The 19,088-nt window shown below is 51.3% G+C and overlaps 2 protein-coding genes across 2 annotated transcripts; both read right to left on the bottom strand.

Moving 5' to 3' along the window:
• Nucleotides 1–3,299: 3,299 nt before the first annotated feature.
• SELENOV (selenoprotein V) lies at nt 3,300–10,235 on the bottom strand. The gene is made up of 5 exons (XM_010947323.3): nt 6,058–10,235; nt 4,470–4,494; nt 4,271–4,324; nt 4,082–4,156; nt 3,300–3,987 (listed from the first exon to the last, which is right to left on the bottom strand). Exons 1-5 carry the CDS (start codon nt 6,795–6,797, stop codon nt 3,910–3,912), a joined length of 972 nt encoding a protein of 323 aa, XP_010945625.2. The 5' UTR covers nt 6,798–10,235; the 3' UTR covers nt 3,300–3,909.
• A 9-nt stretch (nt 10,236–10,244) lies between these two features.
• On the bottom strand, nt 10,245–18,892 carry DLL3 (delta like canonical Notch ligand 3). The gene is made up of 9 exons (XM_074369663.1): nt 18,001–18,892; nt 17,600–17,881; nt 16,703–16,760; nt 15,537–15,779; nt 14,244–14,461; nt 13,047–13,269; nt 11,038–11,629; nt 10,704–10,788; nt 10,245–10,372 (listed from the first exon to the last, which is right to left on the bottom strand). Exons 1-9 carry the CDS (start codon nt 18,067–18,069, stop codon nt 10,367–10,369), a joined length of 1,776 nt encoding a protein of 591 aa, XP_074225764.1. The 5' UTR covers nt 18,070–18,892; the 3' UTR covers nt 10,245–10,366.
• Between the last annotated feature and the right edge of the window lie 196 nt (nt 18,893–19,088).

Genomic DNA, 19,088 nt, shown 5'->3' on the forward strand with positions numbered 1-19,088 from the left:
CAGCAGAAGACTAGGTGGGGCTTCTGGGAAAGTTTTGCTTTCTTTTTTCTTTTAAAGAGGTACTGGGGATTGAACCCAGGACCTCCTACATGCTAAGCATGCTTTTTACCACTGAGCTATACCCACTGTCCCACCAAGTTTTGCTTTCCTAAAAAAGATAGTGGCCCAGCAGGCGTGTCCTTACCTTCTTCAACCCTCTTCCGCCTGGAATACAGACGTAATGGGTAAAGGTGCAACAATGAAACAACATGCATGAGCCCCAGAGCCAGTTCACTGTCATACCTTAATGATGGCAGAGAAGAAACAGAGAAAAACTATGGGTCCCTGACGGCATAGTTGGACAGCTGGCTGACTCCAGCCCCCTCCGACCAGTTCACAAGCAAAACAATTTGTTTTTCCTATGGTGTGAGCCACTGGCAGTCCAGTTTGCTGTTACTTGCAGGCAAGAGCACTCCTGATTGAAATCTACGTCTGACCAAAACTTACATATTCTGTGCCAGACTTTGGAAATTTTATGATTAAGGAGAATTACAACCATCATTTGACAGAGGAGGAAATTGAGATTTAGAGAGGTGGCAGCCCTTGTTGGAGGTCACACAGTGACTCCGTGGTAAAGTTCTGATTCCCATGCCTTGCCTGGACCTCCTGGCACATGCCCAGTGACCCCCCCAGAGCCAGGTGCAGGGTAGGGGGTTCATCAATACCCACCGAATGCAACAATGTTCCTCTCCCAGGTCATCAAGTCCCCCTCCAACACTGAGATTCTAAGACCTGTGGGTTTAGAAAGTGGGCTCTAACACATAGTGAAGTCTGGGATGTCTTGCCACAATCCCTATTTCTCTTTCAACCTCTAAAAATGCCAATGAGATGGAAGTTTTCAAAACATATTTTGAACCCGGGCAGGGGAAATGAAAAAGCCACAAAAGAAAGATGCTGACCTCAACAGCATGAGGAGTTGAGTCTAGACCATCAGGAGCAAAGCTCAGGAGCAAGAAGACTAGCCTCATGTTCAAAGCTGGCCTCCTCTCCCCACCACCCAGGTCCAGGACATAGGAGATGCTGGGAAGCCAGTAGCAGGTAGCAGGCGACTTCCTCAGATGTCAGGAGTGAATGTGGTGACAGCAAACACAGTCAGACCAAAACACAGGGAGGCCAACTCTATGTATTTCCCTCTTCACCCCTCCCCGACCCCACCCCAGCCCCAGCCACCATCAGAAAAGGACCTGACTTGGCAACATTTCAGCCCTTCTCGTCATCCTGCTGAGGCTCCTGAGATGGGAAGAGAGGAAAGAAAAAAAAAAGTTTAATAACAATGACAATGACAACAACAACTCCAAAAAAAAAAATAGCATCTATAGGGCTTACTATGTGTCAGGAACCATTCTAATGCTTTCCATGGATTACAATGCCCAGTAGTGTCTCTCCACCATTTTCAAACACACCAGACACACTCCTACCACAGGGCCTTTGCACATTCTTCAAGGGTTTAAATATCACCTTCCTAATGAGGTCTTCCCTGACCACTCAACTTAGAGTTGCAGAAAACTCCCAGCAGCACCCGTGCCCCTTCCCTGATTCATTTTTCTTCCCACCATTTATCTCCTCCTAAGTGTTTTCTATTTGCCTATATGTCTTGTTCATTGTCTGCCTCCCCAGCTAGAACGTCAGCTCCACTAGGGCAGGGGTTTGTATCTGTTTAGTTAACTGCTGTATCATCATCCCCAGGATCTAGAACAGTATCCAGCACAGAATAGGTACTCAGCAAATACTTGCTAAATAAAATGAAACCCAATGAGGTAAAGACACACGACCCAAGACGGGCCAAAGAGAGCACTGCATTCCCTTGGGCCTCAGTGATTGGCTCAGGGATGGACATGTGACTTAAGCCATGCCAGTGGGAATCTTTGGCAGGATTTATGGCACCAGGAGAGGAAGCCTGCCTGAGAGTAAAGTTAGCCCATGGAAAAATGCAGAACCCAGAGTGAAGGAGAGTCAGATTCCCAATGGCAACCTTTTGGTGCTTGGATCCAGCCATGCCTGCAGCTAACTAAATTAGCCCCTAGACTTATTCCCATGAGCCAATTTTTTATTTCTTAAGCCATTTGGAACAGTCTTCTGCTGCAATTAGAAACATCCTGACTGATTCCAATAACAACGGCTGTCACTCACTAAAGGGCTTTGGCAGGTTCCTACCTCACAACATCTACCTCACCCCACTTCAGCTTTGTGGGCCTGATGGATCCAGGATTTGAATCTAAGTCTCTGTGACCCTGGAGGCTACGTAGATAACTACGATCATATTCTGTATATTGGCAAGTGTGAGAAACAGATCTCTCCTCCGCCTCCCCTGCCCCTCACCCCCAGCTTGGCTGCTTAAAAGGAGACCTACCAAAAGCCTGGCACATACTAAGGATTCCAAAAATCCTCTTTATAATTCTTTAAAAACAGCTAATATAACATATGAACCTTGTCTGGGTCCTGATTCAACAAACTAACTGTAAAAAGATCTTTTTGAGACACTAGGATGGGTATTAGATTGTATTAAGACATTTTAAAATTTTTGTTGGGTGTAAAAAATGGCCTTGTATTTCTTTTAAAAACTTATTTATTAGAGATGCATACAGGTGAAAAACATGAGGTCTGGAATATACTTTAAAATAGGACAGAGCAAAAAAAAGGGGGCAGGAGAGAAGATGAAATGAGAGAAGAGAAAGCTATACTAGTAGACCTGGATGATGCGTACATGGAGTTTATCATACGAGTCTCCCAACTAATATTTATGTCTAAAAATTTCCACCATAAAGGTTTGAAAAAATTACAGCCTCCACTTACATAAAATTCTAGAAATTGCAAACGAATCTATGCTGACAGAAAGCAAGTCAGTGGTGGCCTGGGACAGGGGAGAGGGTGGGAGAAATTACAGAAATTGCTGAGGAAACTTTGGGGGGTGACAGATATGTTCATCATCTTGGTTTTGCGCTGGTTTCATGGGTGTATTGGTATGTCAAAGCTCATCAACTTACATGCTTTAAACATGTACTGTTTCTTACACATAATTTACACCTCAATAAAGTTGAAAACAACTGTAAAGTAGATATGAAACAGACAAAGTATTAAATTAGTAGCAGCTACAAATACCTATGTAGTAAGTGGTTTTAAAAATCCAGTATTGGGAAGGGGAGAGGATATACCTCAAAGTCGTAGAGCACATGCTTAGCATGCACAAGGTCCTGGGTTCAATCCCCAGTACCTTCATTAAAAATTATAATTAAATTAAAAATATATTAAAAAATCCAGTATCAGTGGCAAATAAATTATTGTGTCTATGCTTTAATATCTTAAAACAATGTTAGCAATAGAACTTTCTGCAGTGACGGCTTCCATGTTTTACATCTGCACTGTCCAATATGGCAGCCAGCCACATCTGGCCGTGAGCACTTGAAATGTGGCTAGGGTGACTAATAATGGAATTTTTAATGTGCTTAATTTTAATCGACTTAATTATAAGTTGAAAAGTCACATGCCATTACAGCTTTACAACCAAAAAAAACAAAACAAAATAAAACAAAACACACACACAACTAAAAGCTAAGAAAAAGACAAAAGCTCTTTTGGAAAAAATGTACCACTGTTGTACACTGCGCCCGACTCTGAGCCATGCACTATTTATTACCTTATAAGAGGCATCTTATGAAATCATCTCAATAACCCCATTTTATAGATGAGGAAGCCAAGGTTCCTAAAAGGATGTAGATGACTTGTCCTGACTGTAACACTGAGGACTGGCTGCACTAGGATTGGGGCTAGAGTGTCTTTGACTCCAACACAGGGCCCTGCCTCCTATCCACCCACCCACCCACAGCCCGGTCTCCACCCCTCCGACCTCACCTCCAGCTCACCAGTTGCCTGCTACCTTTTCTTGATCTCCTCATTGATAAGGCTCACAATTTTCCGCAGCTTGGTCTCATCCACGAAGCCATCACCTTTCTGGGCACGGAGGGGAAAGAGCACAAATGTGTCTGTCTCCCACGCCTTGGAACACCACCCTCCCTTCTTGTCCAGGACCCTTGTTTAGAATCACCTTCTTTGAATGGACCAGTTTCCCGTCCACAAACACTTCAAACTCCCCTGTAGCCTGGGCAGATACGTCCTCCTCCTGGGGAGGGAATATTAGGCGTTGGCAGAGGCTAAGAGCTCCCCTCAAAGCCCCTTTGGGGGTCTTGCAGCCCTGAATACCCAACCCATTCCCCTGGGCCACCAGTGCACTCACAAAGAGTAGACAATTTGGAAATTGCTGCTCCAGGCTCTTTTTCAGTAGGATGTACTGTGGGGAGGAGATGGGACCGTGTGGTCACAGGATCAGAGGACCAAAGGGTCATGGGGTCACAGGTCTTGAGGGAAGGGAAATAGGAATTCCTTCCAGACCTCATGGTTCACACTCCCCCACCTCCAAAGTTAAAACTACTCACCCTAAGGCCATAGCTTCAGAGGCCACTGGACGTCAAGGGCAAGAGGAGGGAGGCAGAGAGAGATGGAGGGAAGACACTGCTTCAGTATCTCCCCAACCAGAGGGACACTGTGAACACCTAAGTCAAATCCCATCCCTCACCTGCTCAAAAGCCTCCCAAGACGCCACCTCACTCAGCAAAAAAAGTCCTCCCTGTGGTCCACAAGCCCCCACAGGATCTGGCCCTACCACCTCTCTGCTCCATCTCCTCGCACTTTCCCCCTACCCCGGCCCACTCTAGTCCAGCCATAGGGACTTCATAGCTCTTCTTCCAATGTTCCAGGCATGCTTTGCCCCAGGGCCTTTGCACTGGCCATTCCCTATGCAGAATGCTCTTTCCTTGGTATTCACAAGGCTCCACCTCTCCCCTCTTTCAAGTCTTTGCTCATAGATCACCTCCTCAGTGAAAACTTCCTGACTACCCCAGCTAAAACTGTGACACCCCTCCCAAGATGCCTTTGATCCATAGCACTGATTGCCTTCTAAGATCCTAAATAATTTGCCATTTGTCATGTTTATTGTCCATCCCTGCCCCTCCACACCAGAATGTCCATGCCACAGGGATCTGTCTCATTCACTGCTATGTCTCTGATACTGAGAACAAGGCCAGCATCAGAGACACAGCAGTGAATAAGCAGGGATTTACTTAATAAATGGTTGTTGAAGAAACAAAACAATGAATGAATCCACAGAGTCAGAGAGATAGAAAGGAGGAGATGGGGAGGACGGTGTAGCTCAGTGGTAGAGCGCATGCTTAGCATGCATGAGGTCCTGGGTTCAATCTCCAGTACCTCCATTAAAACAAATAAACCTAATTATCCCCCTCAAATATACAGTGTTGTATGTCAATTGTATCTCAATAAACTGGAAGGGAAAAAATTTAAAAAAAAATTTTAAAGGAGGAAATGGGCAGAGAAAGGGGGTGGGGTGGGGAGATGGGGAAAGAGACACACCACATAGGGAAAGGGAAAACGGCTGTGAGTTGGAGAGACAGAAAACCGGAACCTTCTAGAGCAGGAGAGAGGCACAGGGATTAGAGAGAAGACAATGCCCCTCCCCCGGCCACATCCAGCCCTGGGTCTCAGTAAGAGCAAAGGAAGGTCACTGCTGTTACTGTTGTGGGGACACAAAGATTCAGCTCTGAGACCAGGAATGCAGACTAAAGCCAGCTTCCTTCGGCCTTTGCACTGGCTGTTCCCCTCCCCTTTTCCCCCCTCCCTCCACCCCCCACGCCCCCACCCCCATCACAGGGGCGACCTGATCCCCCTTCTCCACTCTTCTTAGTGGCTCCTCACTGAGAAGTAGCAACCTAAGCGCCACCTCCTGAGAAAGACTGTCCCTGAACACCCAGCCTCTGAAGTTCTCCCACCCCTTGTCCTCCCTCAGGGCCCTCTGCTCTACAGGGGAGGAAAGCAGGTGGCTCTGTTCACAGGAGTGTGAACGAGTGAACCCAGAGATCGCTAGTTCCAAAGAGAACGGCAGGTGGCGCCTACCCCCTCCAGCCCTTGCCCCGGGGGAGGAAGCCGCTGTGGGTGGGGACAGCCCCTGACCAGTAGACCACGCGAATCATGATCTTGTTGTCCACTTGGATGTTCTCGCTGGTGGAGGCGAATGTGTTGGCAGAAAACGGTAAGGTGACGGCCAACGGGATGGTCCCAAGGATGGGCGTCGCCAGGCTATGTCCAGAAGTGGAATCTATCAACTTGGTGGCCGATGGGTCTGCCCTCGGGCTGGACTCGAGGGTGGACCCCAGGAAATCGGTGGCCAATGGAGTAAGGGCAGGAAAGGGCTCTTGGGTGGGACCGAAGCCATTGGTGAACGATGGGATGGGCTTCACCCTCAGGGTCGGCGCAGGATCCTGATCAGGCGACAAAGTGAGCTGGGGATCAGGTTCTGGGGGCGGATCCGAAGATAGGCCGGAGTTTGGGAGGGGTTCCAAGGCAGGGACCAGGATCCGAGACGGGGTCGGGGTTGGGATCCCAGCCGGAGTCGGGATCCTGACCGGAGTCGGTGAACGGACTGGAGTTGCGGTCCAGACCGGTGTTGGGATCCGAACCGGAGTCGGGGTCCGGACAGGGGTCGGGGTACGGACCAGAGTTGGCGTCCGGACGGGAGTTGGAGTCCGGACTGGAGTTGGGGTCCGGATCGGGGCCAAGGTCCGGACCAGAGTCGGAGTCCGGACCGGGATGGAGTTTCTGACCACGGTCGAACCCCGGGCCGGAACTGAGGCCCGGACCGAAGGCAAGGTCCGGGCCGGGGTGGGGCCTGGGGCCCGCTCCTGGTTGTTCATGGGGGTCAGGGGCGGACCCCAGATACCCAGGTTGGGATCCCGCCAGGCCCTCCTGCCTCGGGCAGGGAGAGCCTTAACCGCGCAGGGTTCTAAAATGGGAGGCGACCACAATGGGGCGCTGTTACATGGGGTTCCATTCAGCGCGCAGGTTCTACTGCTTTGGGCCAGGATGGGGCCGGGACCGCCAGATCCCGCCTGATAATTCCCATTCCCTTAATCCTCACCTCCAGGGTAAGGAACACACAGACTGCCAGTGTCCTTAACATTCATGCGTTCAATATCTGATTACTGAGTGCCTGCTATGTGCTCAGTCCTGTGCTGGGTGATTCTGGGGCCAGAGCAGTGATCAGGCAAGCCCACATCCAGTGATCAGGCTCCCTGTCCAGTGCGGGAGATATACCAATCGCCAAACAATGACAGTCCAGTGAGGTCAGGGTGAGGGTGGAGGAAGCACAGGCACGGGGGTCAGAGATGTGGTGAGGAAGCACATGGGCCTGTGGGATCCCAGAAGAGGTGCTAGAACCAGTCTGGGGCAATCAGGGAGGGCTTCTTAGAAGAGGGGACAACCGAGAGATCTGCAGAAAAATCATAATGAGCAACAGTAACAGATTTTACATTTATACAGTGCTAAGTGCTACACATATGCCTACAGCTGATAAGCTGTAGTAAAGCCAGGATTCAGACAAGCTGTCAGGCTTCAGGGTCCTGACACAGAACTCCTCTGCCAAGGACTCTATCACACTGTGAGTTCCTCCAGGGTGGGAACCTGTCTGGTTCACTGCTAAATCCCCAGCTCCTAAAACAAGGCCTGGCACACAGTAGGCACTGAATAAATATTTATCTTTTTATTTTGAAACAGTTTTCACACTCGCAAGAAGTTGGGGAAGAGTATAGAAAATTCTTTTGTATCTTTCACCCAGCTTTCCCCAATAACAACATCTTATGTAACCACAGTACATTATCAAAACCAGGATATTGACATTGGTCCCATGCTATTAGGTCAGATCCAGACCTATTTGGATTCATGGAAGATTTCGAGCAGAGGAGAGGTCATGGCCCACTGTGCTTCCTGACCCCTGAGAGACCTTCCTGTGCTAAATCTTGGGCCTGAGTCCCAAATACCAGGAGGATCAAGAAAGACCCTGAATGTCCTGTGTGATGCTAGGCAAGTCTCTACTCTTCTCTAGGCTTCAGTTGGTTTCTCTGTGAAATGAACTTGAAATAGGCTTTCCTCTTTTAGCATAATATTGAGAACAAACATTTAGTGAGCATCTAATATATGCCAGACTCTGTTATAAAATGCTTTGTATTTATTAATTTAGCTAATACTCATAACCTTCTGAAGCAGGTTCTTTTACTAGTCTCATTTTACAGATAAGGAAATTAAGGCACAGAGAGGTGATGTGACTTGGCCGAGTAAGTAGCAGAACCAAAATCTGAACCAAGGCTGTCTGATTTCTGTGCATTTGGAGGCATTTTGATTTTTTGACTTTTTTTTTTTTTTTTTTTTTTTTTGCTTTTTTGGAGTGATCACTTAGGGTACTTTATTCACTACTGTCATTGTGGTAAATGCAGTAAGTCTAGGCCTGAAAGATTAAAAGCCCTGCCAAAAGAGAAAAAAAAAAACGACCATTTGGGGAATGCCTTCCACTTTAGTCCTCTGGGGCTCTGCTTCCTTTCACCTTTAAAGGGAAGGGATATGGACCAGAATAACTTTCCTTCCCTGTGAGTGCTAACCATCTGAGATGGTTTTTCTTGCCCCAGCAGCTGCTACCTTGGGCTCAGCCTGCAGCATCCCGTGAGGCAAAGCCATGGATCACAGCCTGCACTTTAAAGGGCCTGCTGACTTGGGTGCAGGACTCTTCCCTTACAGTGGTGAATCAGAGAACTCCAGTCATCACTCTCTGATCATCCAGTCGGTACTATTCCTGGAATGACTCATGGATGTGTACGGTGATGGTGCCAACACTCTGCCACAGGTGACACATCACTGACACCAGGAAGTACATCAAAGGGGGAATCCATGGGATGCAACTGCCTGCCTTCAGCAGCCATTGATCAAAAAAAACCAGCATGAGCATAACACAACTTCCCATCTTCCTTTTTTTTTTTTTTAAGTGGAGGGATGGGGATTGAATCCAGGACCTCATGCATGCTAAGCATGCACTCTACCACTGAGCTAGCCCCCAGCCCCCCATCTTTGCTTTTAAATTGAGCTCTGCTCTTTCGGCAGGTTGCATACTCTGTTCAAGGCAGCAAAGACTGGCCTCTGAAGATCAAGTTGTCTTAGAAGGAATAATGGGCTGGTTTTGATGTCTGCCTTTAACCTCAATTTAAATATTACTTTTGTTTTAATGCCCATTTTCTTTAATGCTATATTTAATCTTCATGACATAGAAATTCAACATAGTGAAACCTGAAAGGAGACTTTGTACACATAGCTATTTATTTGTACACATAGGTATATATGGTATCTGCTGACTGAATTAAAAGAATATGTGGATCCCTTGGCTACTGTTCTAATCAAAGAACCCCTTCATTTGATCACTTGCTGCTACATTCCATTTGTTACTTTTTTCTCTGTTCTCTCTTCTTCAGTTTCTAGGATTTTGCTCATTTCCAAAAATGTGTGGGCACTGTCCCAGCCTTCTCCCCGCTAGAAAATATGGGGAAAGAGGACTGGTGGAAATTGGCTGATGGAGGCTTTTTATATTTTCTGTGATAGAAGTAGTATTAGCTGCGTGATTAACTGTCTTAGAATAGTCTCAAAATTTAAGAAAATACCCCCTCTCTGCAAGATCTTACTAAGATTTGTTCCATCTCATTACGAAGGAGTTGCTGCAATTACTCCACTCTCTGCACCTCAGATTCCCCTGGAAATAGGTTCTTTCTACTCTCACTGGTTCTGTTTGTTTGCCTACTAAGTCCAGTACTTCTGTCTAGTAACAAACCTGTTTTTTGGTAGAGGGAAGGACACTCCCTTGCTCATTATTCCATGTGACTTAGACAAGCTGACCTTAAGTCCTGCCACACACTAGACAAATGACAAAGCCTCGCCAATCAAAATAAGCCATACTGCCTGGCTACTAGTTCAAGTTGTCATGTAGCAAGCCAGCGCCAGTGAAAGTCCATCTACATACGAAGTCACCCAGAGACAACTGGAGAACAACACTGAGCCCTTGAATCTAGCCCTGTGGAAGCTACACCTACCACAGGATTTTCATTTTTATGAACTAATAAATTCTCTTGTTTATTTAAACCACTTTGAATTGTTTCTGACCCCTGCATCAGAGTCCTGTCTCAGGAAACCAAATTGCTCCCCTCAGTACCAACACCACATAGAAAGTACTCAACTTGATGAGTCCAAGTTGATCAAAATAAGAGCCTTTATAGATGTCTCTGGAGAGATGGTGAGAGGAAAAAGATAAGATATAAATAACCATTATGTACAACTTCCAATGGTAAAATCCTCCCAGTCACCCCTTCCAGCTTGAACTCCAAAGTGTCTGAAGCAGAGAATACAAAAGTATCCAGGTTCTGTCTCCAGGTGCTGATAGAGAAGGGGCAGGTTAGGCCTAGAAACAAAACAAGTAGGAGGCATTAGAAAGGGCTGCCCCTCCGCCACCCCTCCCTCCCCCCAGTGAGCGGAAATCCGTGGAGAAGCTCTGGAGGAGGCTCCCTACTGTGACCTCTTGAAGTCAAAGAGAAGATGCCAAGTAGCTGAGACGATAGCAAAAGGGATGCAAGGTAGAACTAAATTAAGTCAAGACTGAAAAGCGGGCTTAAAGACCTTCCAGAGACTCTACCCTCCTCATTTGACAGATAAAGGAGAGCTACAGGAAAAGCTGGGGCTGCCTCTGCCCAGTACGCCCAATGTGTGCAGACGAGGGAGAGGTGTGTAACTACCTCCCGGGCATATATCGAAGGAGCAGATACGACGTAAATCGAACGAGAGTCTCCATCTTCAGGGCGAGTCCAATCTGAGGACGGGCTGCGGGAGGAAGGGAGTAAGATCCAGACCCTTTAAATTCTCACATCTTGTTTTCCCACCCACCACGGAGAGGAATCCAAAGCCAACCAGAGGGATTGTGAAACGACTCAAACAGAAAAGAGTTGGAGCTGGGAGAAGTGAAAGTGATCGATCAGGAAAGCCCACCAAGGCATCAAGCTAACTGCATTACGGAGACTGATGCAAGCAGCCAAGAGGGATAAGGAATACGTCTGAGGACAAACCGCTCACCTTGGGCCATCCCCGGACCCCTCGGGCGTCCTCATGTTGTTCAGTGCATCAGGGAGCAATTGGACAGATGGCTCCGGGGTCCCCGCCAGCAAGCGAGACCCAGTGTCTCGGCCAGGGCCACGGCGTCGCACGTGAACCAGCAAGAGCGCAGCGCCCGCCAAACCAGCGGCCACCAGCAGTCCCAAAGCCGGCGGCAAAAAGAAGAGCTGCGAGTCCCCACGCCTTGGGCCCGAGGGGGCCGCGGGCAGTGCGCCTGCGCCGCCGTCCGCGTCGTCGGGGTGAACCTGGAATTCGCACCGCGTGCCCATGTAGCCGGGCGCGCAGGCGCAGACGAGGCCGGAGAAGTGAGCGTAGCAGCGGCCGCCGTGGGCGCAGGGGCGCGCAGCGCATGGGTCGGCGCGCTCGCGACAGTCGCGGCCGCCGAAGCCCAGCGCGCAGGAGCAGCGGCGCGCGCCGCCGCCCTCCAAGCACGTGCCGCCGTTGGCGCAGGCGCGGCCGGCGCAGTCGTCCAGGTCGTGCTCGCAGCGCGGCCCCGCGAAGCCGGCACGGCAGCGGCAGCGCAAGGCGTGGCCCAGATCCAGGCAGATCCCGCCTGTAGGGAACTGGGTGTCGAGGGTGCGGTCTGGGAGGAGCGATGCCCCAGACCCGCCCGGGCTTCTTTTTCTCTTCTCAGTAATCCCCGCCCTCCCCTTTTCTCTGGGTCCCCTCTGTCTCATCTGACTCAAGGGCCGCCTCTGGGAGTTTGCTTGGAAAGGCGGCCTGCATTTTTTTCCCCTGATGAAGTCTTGGATTAACTCGGCCTCACCTCTTTGGCTCTCTGTGTCTGTCTCTTTTTCTCTCGGCTTCAACCATATTTAAATAGTTAACGGTTCCAGAACAATGGGTTTGAACCACCTGGCCTTGGCCTATATCTTCTCCCTTTTCCCTTCCTCCTTTTCTCCCATTCTTTTCACCTGTTCTCTTGAGCTCATCCTTCAGGTGTCCCCTCCTCCAGAAAGCCATCCTTGATTCTTCCTCCATCCCAGTCCTGACCTCCCCCATCACAGCCCTAGCCGCTCTGGGCTCTGTCTGAAGACGACTCTGCCTTCTCCTCTGGACTGGTACCCCTATGAGTGCAGGGCTTGTCCTGGCCGCTGCTGTGTCCCTAGTAACACTCAGCCCCGGGTGAACACTCAGTGAGTGTTTTGGAAAGAATTAGTATTGTTATAAGAGGGTGCACTGAGCCCTTTACATTCATAATCTTGTTTAATATTTTAATACCTATATCAAAAAATCAGGTCTCTCCACTGTTGAAAACCTTACTGTGGCTCCATCTCACTCAGAGTAACACCAAAATCTTCCCCATCACCTATGAAGTCGTACAGGATCTGTCCCAGTCCCCTCCCTGACCTCATCTCTCACCTCTCTCCCCTCACTCACTCTGCTCCAACCACACTGTCTTCCCCACGATCCTCAACACACCAGACACATTCCTACCTCAGGGTATTTACACCAACTCGTCCCTCTGCTCTGAACATTCTGGTCCCCCAACTCCCCACGCAGCTCCCTCCCTACACCTTCAGCAAGGTCTTCCCTAACCACTCTAACTAAAATGTCAACCTGCCCCCATCATACACACTCCCCATCCCCCATCTGGCTTTTACTTTTCTTCTTTGTTTTTATCACCATCCTACCTCCTATATATTTACTTATTTATCCTCTTTATTGTCTACCCCATCATCTCAATGAGGGTAGGGATTTTTGTCTCTTTCCTGATCCCATCCCCCGAGCCTAGAACAGGGCCGAGTACTCAGTGGATGATCAACAGATATTTATGAGCTAGGAATATCACCTCGCCTGTTTTACAGAAGAGCAAACTGAGGCTGGGCTGAGGGGGAGGATCACTTCCCCAGGCTGCAGGGCTACAGGAGTCCCACCTGGGACTATGTGAGCCAAGCCCTGCTCGGGCCCACTGACTGTGCAGGGACTCCCATCCCCCATCCCTCATTGCTCTGTCCTCCCCACCTTACCATTCCGGCATGGCTGCAAGCTGCACCGGTCCACCCTCTTCTCACAGTTGGAGCCTTGGAAACCCGGTGGGCAGTGGCAGATGTAGGCAGAATCGGGGTCTGCGCCTCCCACACACAAGCCACCGTTGAAGCAAGGTCCATCCGCACATGTCACCCCGCTCACCTCACACCGCAACCCGTAGAACCCACGGGGACAGGTGCATTCGAAGGACCCCAGTGTCTCCTGGGCAGAAGCAAGAGGACTTCGGATCAGGGTTTCCTTGGAGCAAAATCCCATCCTCCTCTGCAACCTTGACCACTGTGAGGGCTGCTCCGTCTCCAGTCCCACCTCCTTCCCAGTATGTAGGGGCCTCACCAGGGAAGTCCTCCCTAGACAACCCCACACTCTGCTCCGTATTTCTGGGTCTGGCCATCCAGCCCTGCAGAGGGAAGGCTCTGGAGGCCCAAAGAGATCCCATTCCCACCTACACCTTGCCTAACAAATGCTACTGGCCCTGTCTGCCCTCCCCGAGTCTGTCTGCCTAGCCCAGCCCTAATTCCAGGTCCTAATCTAAGCCCACCTCCTCCAGGAAGCCTTCTTTGGCTCTCCCCTCTCAGCACCCCCCAACTTAAACACTGAGTGTTTCTCACTGTCCCATAGTAGTAGCAGTGTCCAGGTGGCCCACCCTGGGCTCTACTTCATCCCAGTACACACGAGGCTCCCTCCCACAGTCATACCTTTGCTTACCCGAGGCCACTCATCTGGTCTAATTTCTCCAGTCACCTCCTCCCAGCCAAATTAAACTTCAGAAGCCCTAGACCCGGGCTCATCTCCAGAAAGCCTTCTCTTGTGCCCCCCATCCCTAATTCTCAACCCACCTGGCGCCACCACCCCTATCTTGAGCCCTGAGTTGTTCTCTACCCCACAGGGGGTGCAGTTTGTGGCCCCACAGGACTCCTTGTCATTCCATGTCCACACCTTTAGGTGCCACCCACTGGGTCTGCTCTTCCCAAACCCATTGCCATCACCTCATCCTACTTCAAGGCCCCAGATGCAGGTCAGACACCTCCAGGAAGCCCTCCCTGATTGCTACCCCTGGAGCTCCCCACCCCCGCTCAGCAGCTTAGGTTGTTGTTTCATGGAGCCCCAGACAGAGGGTGGTGGGAACTCCCAAGGGAAAGTACTGCCCGGGAAGAGGTGGGAGGGGTGATACTAACACTACAGCTGCCCCCGTTGGCACACGGGTTCCCATCACAGGGCCCGGGCCCAGGTACGAGGCATCCATCAGTGGCAGAGGATGGACCCCTGGGGCTGAGGCAGCTGGTGGTGGAGACAGGGATTGTGCAGAGGGGCCCAGTCCAGCCCTCCAGACATTGACATTCATCGGGCTGCTCACAGAAGCCGTGATCGGGGCTGCAGCCTGCTCGACATGCTGCTGTGGGGGGAGGAGAGGCAGAAAGAAGAGGAACATTGATGAAGGGCAGAGTCAGAGAACAGGAATCAGAGAAGTTTTTTAGCGCTTTCTATGCATCATTTGTTTCATCTTTGTGACTGACAATCCACTGGGCTAAATGGTATTGTGACTCCCACTCTATGGGCCAGGAAACTGAGGTTCCAAGAGGCAGGGTGACCCGCCCAGCTAGGAAGTGGCAGAACAAGAATTTGAACCCAGGCTAAGGAATTCCAGAGTCTGAGCTCTTGGAAGGATAATGGAGTGGAGCTCCCAGGTCAGAGCTTGGAAAGAGGAGAATGAAGGAAGAGGACTGCGGATTGGGGAGGGACCCCTGGCATTCTGGGGGAAATGAGAGGGCCTTGGATTAAGGCAAGTCTGGGATGATCTGGATAAGACTGGGAGTCCTAGGAGTTTCACTGGGGCTCAGACATTCGGGGAGGGGTCTGAGGGTATCCAGGGTGGGGGTTGGGGATCCCAAGCTTTAGAAAGAAATGGGGTCTGGAGTGTAACCGCAGGGAGGGAGAATGGTGGAAACCCTGGGGAGGGGGAGGGAGGTTTCCAAAGCTCCTGGGTGCTCCTGGGGCAGAACTGATGGAGTTTTGGGGTCTGAGCATCTGGAAAGGGGTGTGGGTATGGGTTAGGGGAGGAACTGGGGGTAATGGCATGGGAAATGGGTATGGGATTCCTATTTGGGTAGACAAGAGTGCTGGGAAGAGGGAGTGGGCTGCAGTGCCCAGGCAGGGAAGTCTAGGGTCCTCAGTTTCCCTGAAAGCGGTAGCTGGATCATGGGAGCGGGCTGAAGACTATGAGTAGATCTGGGGAGGGGCCGGGGCCCTCAGCTCCCTGAAGGAGGTAGCTGAGTTGTGGAAGGGAGCTGGGGGCCATGAGGGGAGCTACTGCGCTGCCAGGTCAGCGGCAGTCCCTAGTTCATGGAGAGGTGTGTCTAGGGTAGCTGGGGAAGGGTTCTCGGGCCCCATTTCCCCGAAGAGGGCAATTAGGTTGTGAGGGGCGCCTGGAGATCGTGACGGAATGGGGTAGGGTTAAACATAGGACTCACGCGGTGTCTCGCACTCGTCCTCAACCGGCGCGCAGGGGTGCAGTCCCGGTCCGCACCGTGAGGGGGCGCTGCGCGAACGGCAGAGGCGCGCGCACGCGGCCCCGACGGTCGGTGGCTCGCAGCGCGCGCGGTACGAGAAGCGGAGCTCCCAGGCGCCTGCGCGCTGCACGTCTCGGGCCCAAGGGCCCCCGGCCGCCAGGTGACGCCGGCCAGCCACCCGCGCCAGCAGGCTCCAGGCGGGCCCTGCGGGGAGAAGGGAGATGTGCTGGGGTGCGACCCGACTCAATATCGCGATAGAGACTGACCGCGCAGGGTCGCACTCTCCCACGAGGCCAAACCTTTTTGAGTCCTGAGAATGGCAGTTACTGAGCAAGGCTGCAAACTCCCCTAATGAGCCCTGGGACCTTTGATGTCGCGATCCCTATGACCATAATGATAATAACAGTTCTCCCATAGAAGCCCCTGTATTTTGCCTCAGAATCTTTGTATATTAAGTTGTGATGAGACCTCTGTCACCCTGGGACATCTAATATTCTCCATATGGTCAAGGGGCAATGACAGGTCTTTGAAGTGAGGGCAATACACCCCCAAATTGGGCCTCAGGATCTTCCTGTATCAAAATGGTGACAGAATCCCCACTGTGGGCCTTATATAGCACCGAAGTCCCCCTAGAATTGATTAAATCACCCCCATATCCCTCCCTGAAACCTCTCCATGAAACTGCAACATCCCATAGGCTCTTTGGGACCTCTGTGCAGACACAGTGACAGAGCTTTGCATACAAGAACCAGAAAGTAATTCATATTGTACCCTGGGTTCTCAAAATCAGGTGGTGACAGAGCAGGACTATGAGATGCTACATCCTGCTCTGCTGGCATCGATTCCAAAATAGTAAATGAGCTTTCCCCTCTTTGCCTGGTATCAGGACCATGGATTCCTACATCCAATATCAGGTCATTTCTACATTGACATGCCAAGAGCCCTGGAGCTGTCAACACCCAGCACCACACTCCAAGAGCTGTGATGACATCATGGGTCCAGCAATCCTGTGAACACCGCACCCTACAGTAGACAGCCCCGTGTCACTCTCCTGGACCTCACATCAGGCCCTAACCCCTTGGAGTCCCTACATTCTACTCTGCAGTCCCAGGACTGAAGACACTCACCTCCAATCTGTTCTCCTAACTCCTCTCTCCAGGTTTCAATGATGAGAGAGAAGATGCCCTGGTTGAGTGGAGGAGGGGGGAGAGGAAAGAATGAACATAGTGATCAGGGCAGGTACTCGATGAAGGCCAGGGGTAAAGAGTGATGATCATTCCAGGGATCAGACAGGCATGGGACAATTCCCAGAGAGACTGGCTGAGGGAAGGAATGACAGTTTTGGCTTGCTTTATTGAGCACTTACTATGTGGTAAGCACTATACTCAAGATACCTGGTTGAATCCCTCAAAAGGGATCACTGCGATGTACCATGATGATCCCATTTTACAGATGAGGAAACTGAGACTGGGAAAAAGACAGTCACTTGCCCAAAAGGACAAAGGTCTAGAATTCAAAAATAGGTCTGTTTACCTCTGTGCTTTAGCGGTTGTGGGATGGGAAATAGGGTTTTGGAAGTGCAAGTCATGGACACAGGACCCAATTGGAAGGTCTGAAAAGAGGTAAGATGAGAGGATATTGGGGATCCCCAAGTCAGGGTGTGAGGGTCCTTAAGGGCAAGGAGATTTGGGGATAACTATGAGGATACCAGTGTTTAGAGATCCCCAGGGAACAGAGGTAGTGTTCTATGAATTCAGGGTTTCTAGAAGGTGGGTTTGGGGTTCTGGAAATTCCAAATGGGGTTCCAAGTGTGCAAGGCTGGGGTCAGAACATTTGAGATCCCTAGAGGGCAAGATGGAATCAGAAAAACTGGGGTCTCCAGGGGGTAGGTTTTATGGGTCTGACTGGTCTGGGAATTTGGAGTCCCCAGGGGGAGGGTTGGGGTCTTGGAAGCTGGAGGACAGATGGCAGTCGAGGTTTGGGTAAGGCCCTCAGCGCGGGAGTGCCCCAGGGCCGGGTCTCACCGGCCAGCTGTCCCGGAAGGGCACGCGCAGGAGGCCGTCGGGCAGCGGCAGGTCAGGCGCTGGCTCTCCGGGCTGCGCAGTATAGACCGGTCCGCGCGCGCTCAGCGCCGCGCCCAGGGTGCATGGAGACTCGGCGGCCTCCTCGGAGACCCCTGGCTTCAGGCAGACCCTGAAGAAGAGGCGGCAGGGGCCCCTGGCCTTGCGAGGGGACTGCGGAGCCCCCGGGCCTAGTCCCGGCCCGAAAGAGTGGATCTGCAGCTCGAAGACGCCGGCCGGCCGTGCCTGGGACCGAAAGCGGAACAGGGTGAGGGGACCGAGGGGACCCAGGTGTCCCCTTCACCCCGCACCCCCCCCCAAAAACCCGTGGGTCGCACCCCCTCCCTCTCCACTCGGGCTCTGACCTGGGGAAGGAAAAAGAGTGCCAGGATCACCGTTGGGGACAGGAGCTGGGGCATCTGCGGGGCAAGCATGGCCTTTCGGAGGTCTTGGGAGCCGCAGCTGCTGGCTCAGAGCCTTATATCTAAGAGGACAGCTCCGCCCCTTCGGGCAGCGGCCCGGTTCCAGGAGACCCTAGGGGAGGAGGTCGCAGGGGAAGGGGAGCCTGCTGGAGCAATGGGAAATCGTGTCGTGGCCAAGGGCAATGTAGTGAGTGTATGATCTTGTCTGTGGGCCTGGGCGTGACTTTGTGTGTGACTGAGGACAGGGTGGAGTTTGCGGTTGGGGGTTAAGCTTGTATGTGAGGTTGGATATGGTTTTAAAATTCTGTGAGTGTGTGTGTGTGTGTGTGTGTGGTGTGAGAAAGAGCTACTGGAGAGTGTACATGACTGATTTTGTGTCTAGGTGAGATTGTGTGGCACCACGTGTGCCTGAAATTGTGTATGGTTAAGCCTCTTTGTGAGGTTGTAAATAATTCTAAGATTCTGTGTGTGTGTGTCTGTGTGTAAGCATGCACCTGCATGGGAGAATGGAGGGGTACATGATTTCATGGTTGTGTGACTTTTTGAGATTGTGTGGCTGTGTGGATGCTTCGCTGTGCAAGTATATGACTGTATGTGAGCTCCTGGGCCACTGTGTGTAGTCGTATGAACTTGTGACTTTGTGCTCTGTGCAGGTGCCTCTAGGTGGCTGTGTGTGTGGTAAGGTCTGTGCAAGGTTGTGACTGAGGGTATGTTTGTGAAGGAAACTGGGTGTGGGAGGTCCAAGAATGTAGCCCCATGTAGATAAGACGAAGATTCAGTGTTCTTTGTGGACCCGTGTGTGTGTGTGTGTGTGTGTGTGTGTGTGCGCGCGCGCACGCGCCTGCTCAAGTGTGTTCCCCACCCCAAAACAAAGCCACCCTCCCAAACCCCACATCAAGGATGCACCAGACGCCAGGACGAGAAGCCCCCGCCTCAGAGGGGGCTCCCAGCTGTATGTAAATGCCGCCATCTGCCGGGCGGCTGCGCCCCTCCCCCTGTGGGCCGCAGCTGGGCTGCCCGTTTGGCCTCCG

Source organism: Camelus bactrianus, chromosome 9 (genome assembly GCF_048773025.1).
Source record: "Camelus bactrianus isolate YW-2024 breed Bactrian camel chromosome 9, ASM4877302v1, whole genome shotgun sequence".
Classification (NCBI taxonomy): Eukaryota; Metazoa; Chordata; class Mammalia; order Artiodactyla; family Camelidae; genus Camelus; species Camelus bactrianus.

Excerpts from the sequence above, each read along its gene's own strand:
- DLL3 (XM_074369663.1), bottom strand. The coding sequence starts at position 18,069 with ATGCTTGCCCCGCAGATGCCCCAGCTCCTGTCCCCAACGGTGATCCTG. Across the intron at positions 17,882-18,000 it reads CACTCTTTTTCCTTCCCCAG|GCACGGCCGGCCGGCGTCTT; the intron begins GTCAGAGCCCGA and ends TTTCGGTCCCAG. Across the intron at positions 16,761-17,599 it reads CCTTCCGGGACAGCTGGCCG|GGCATCTTCTCTCTCATCAT; the intron begins GTGAGACCCGGC and ends CCACTCAACCAG.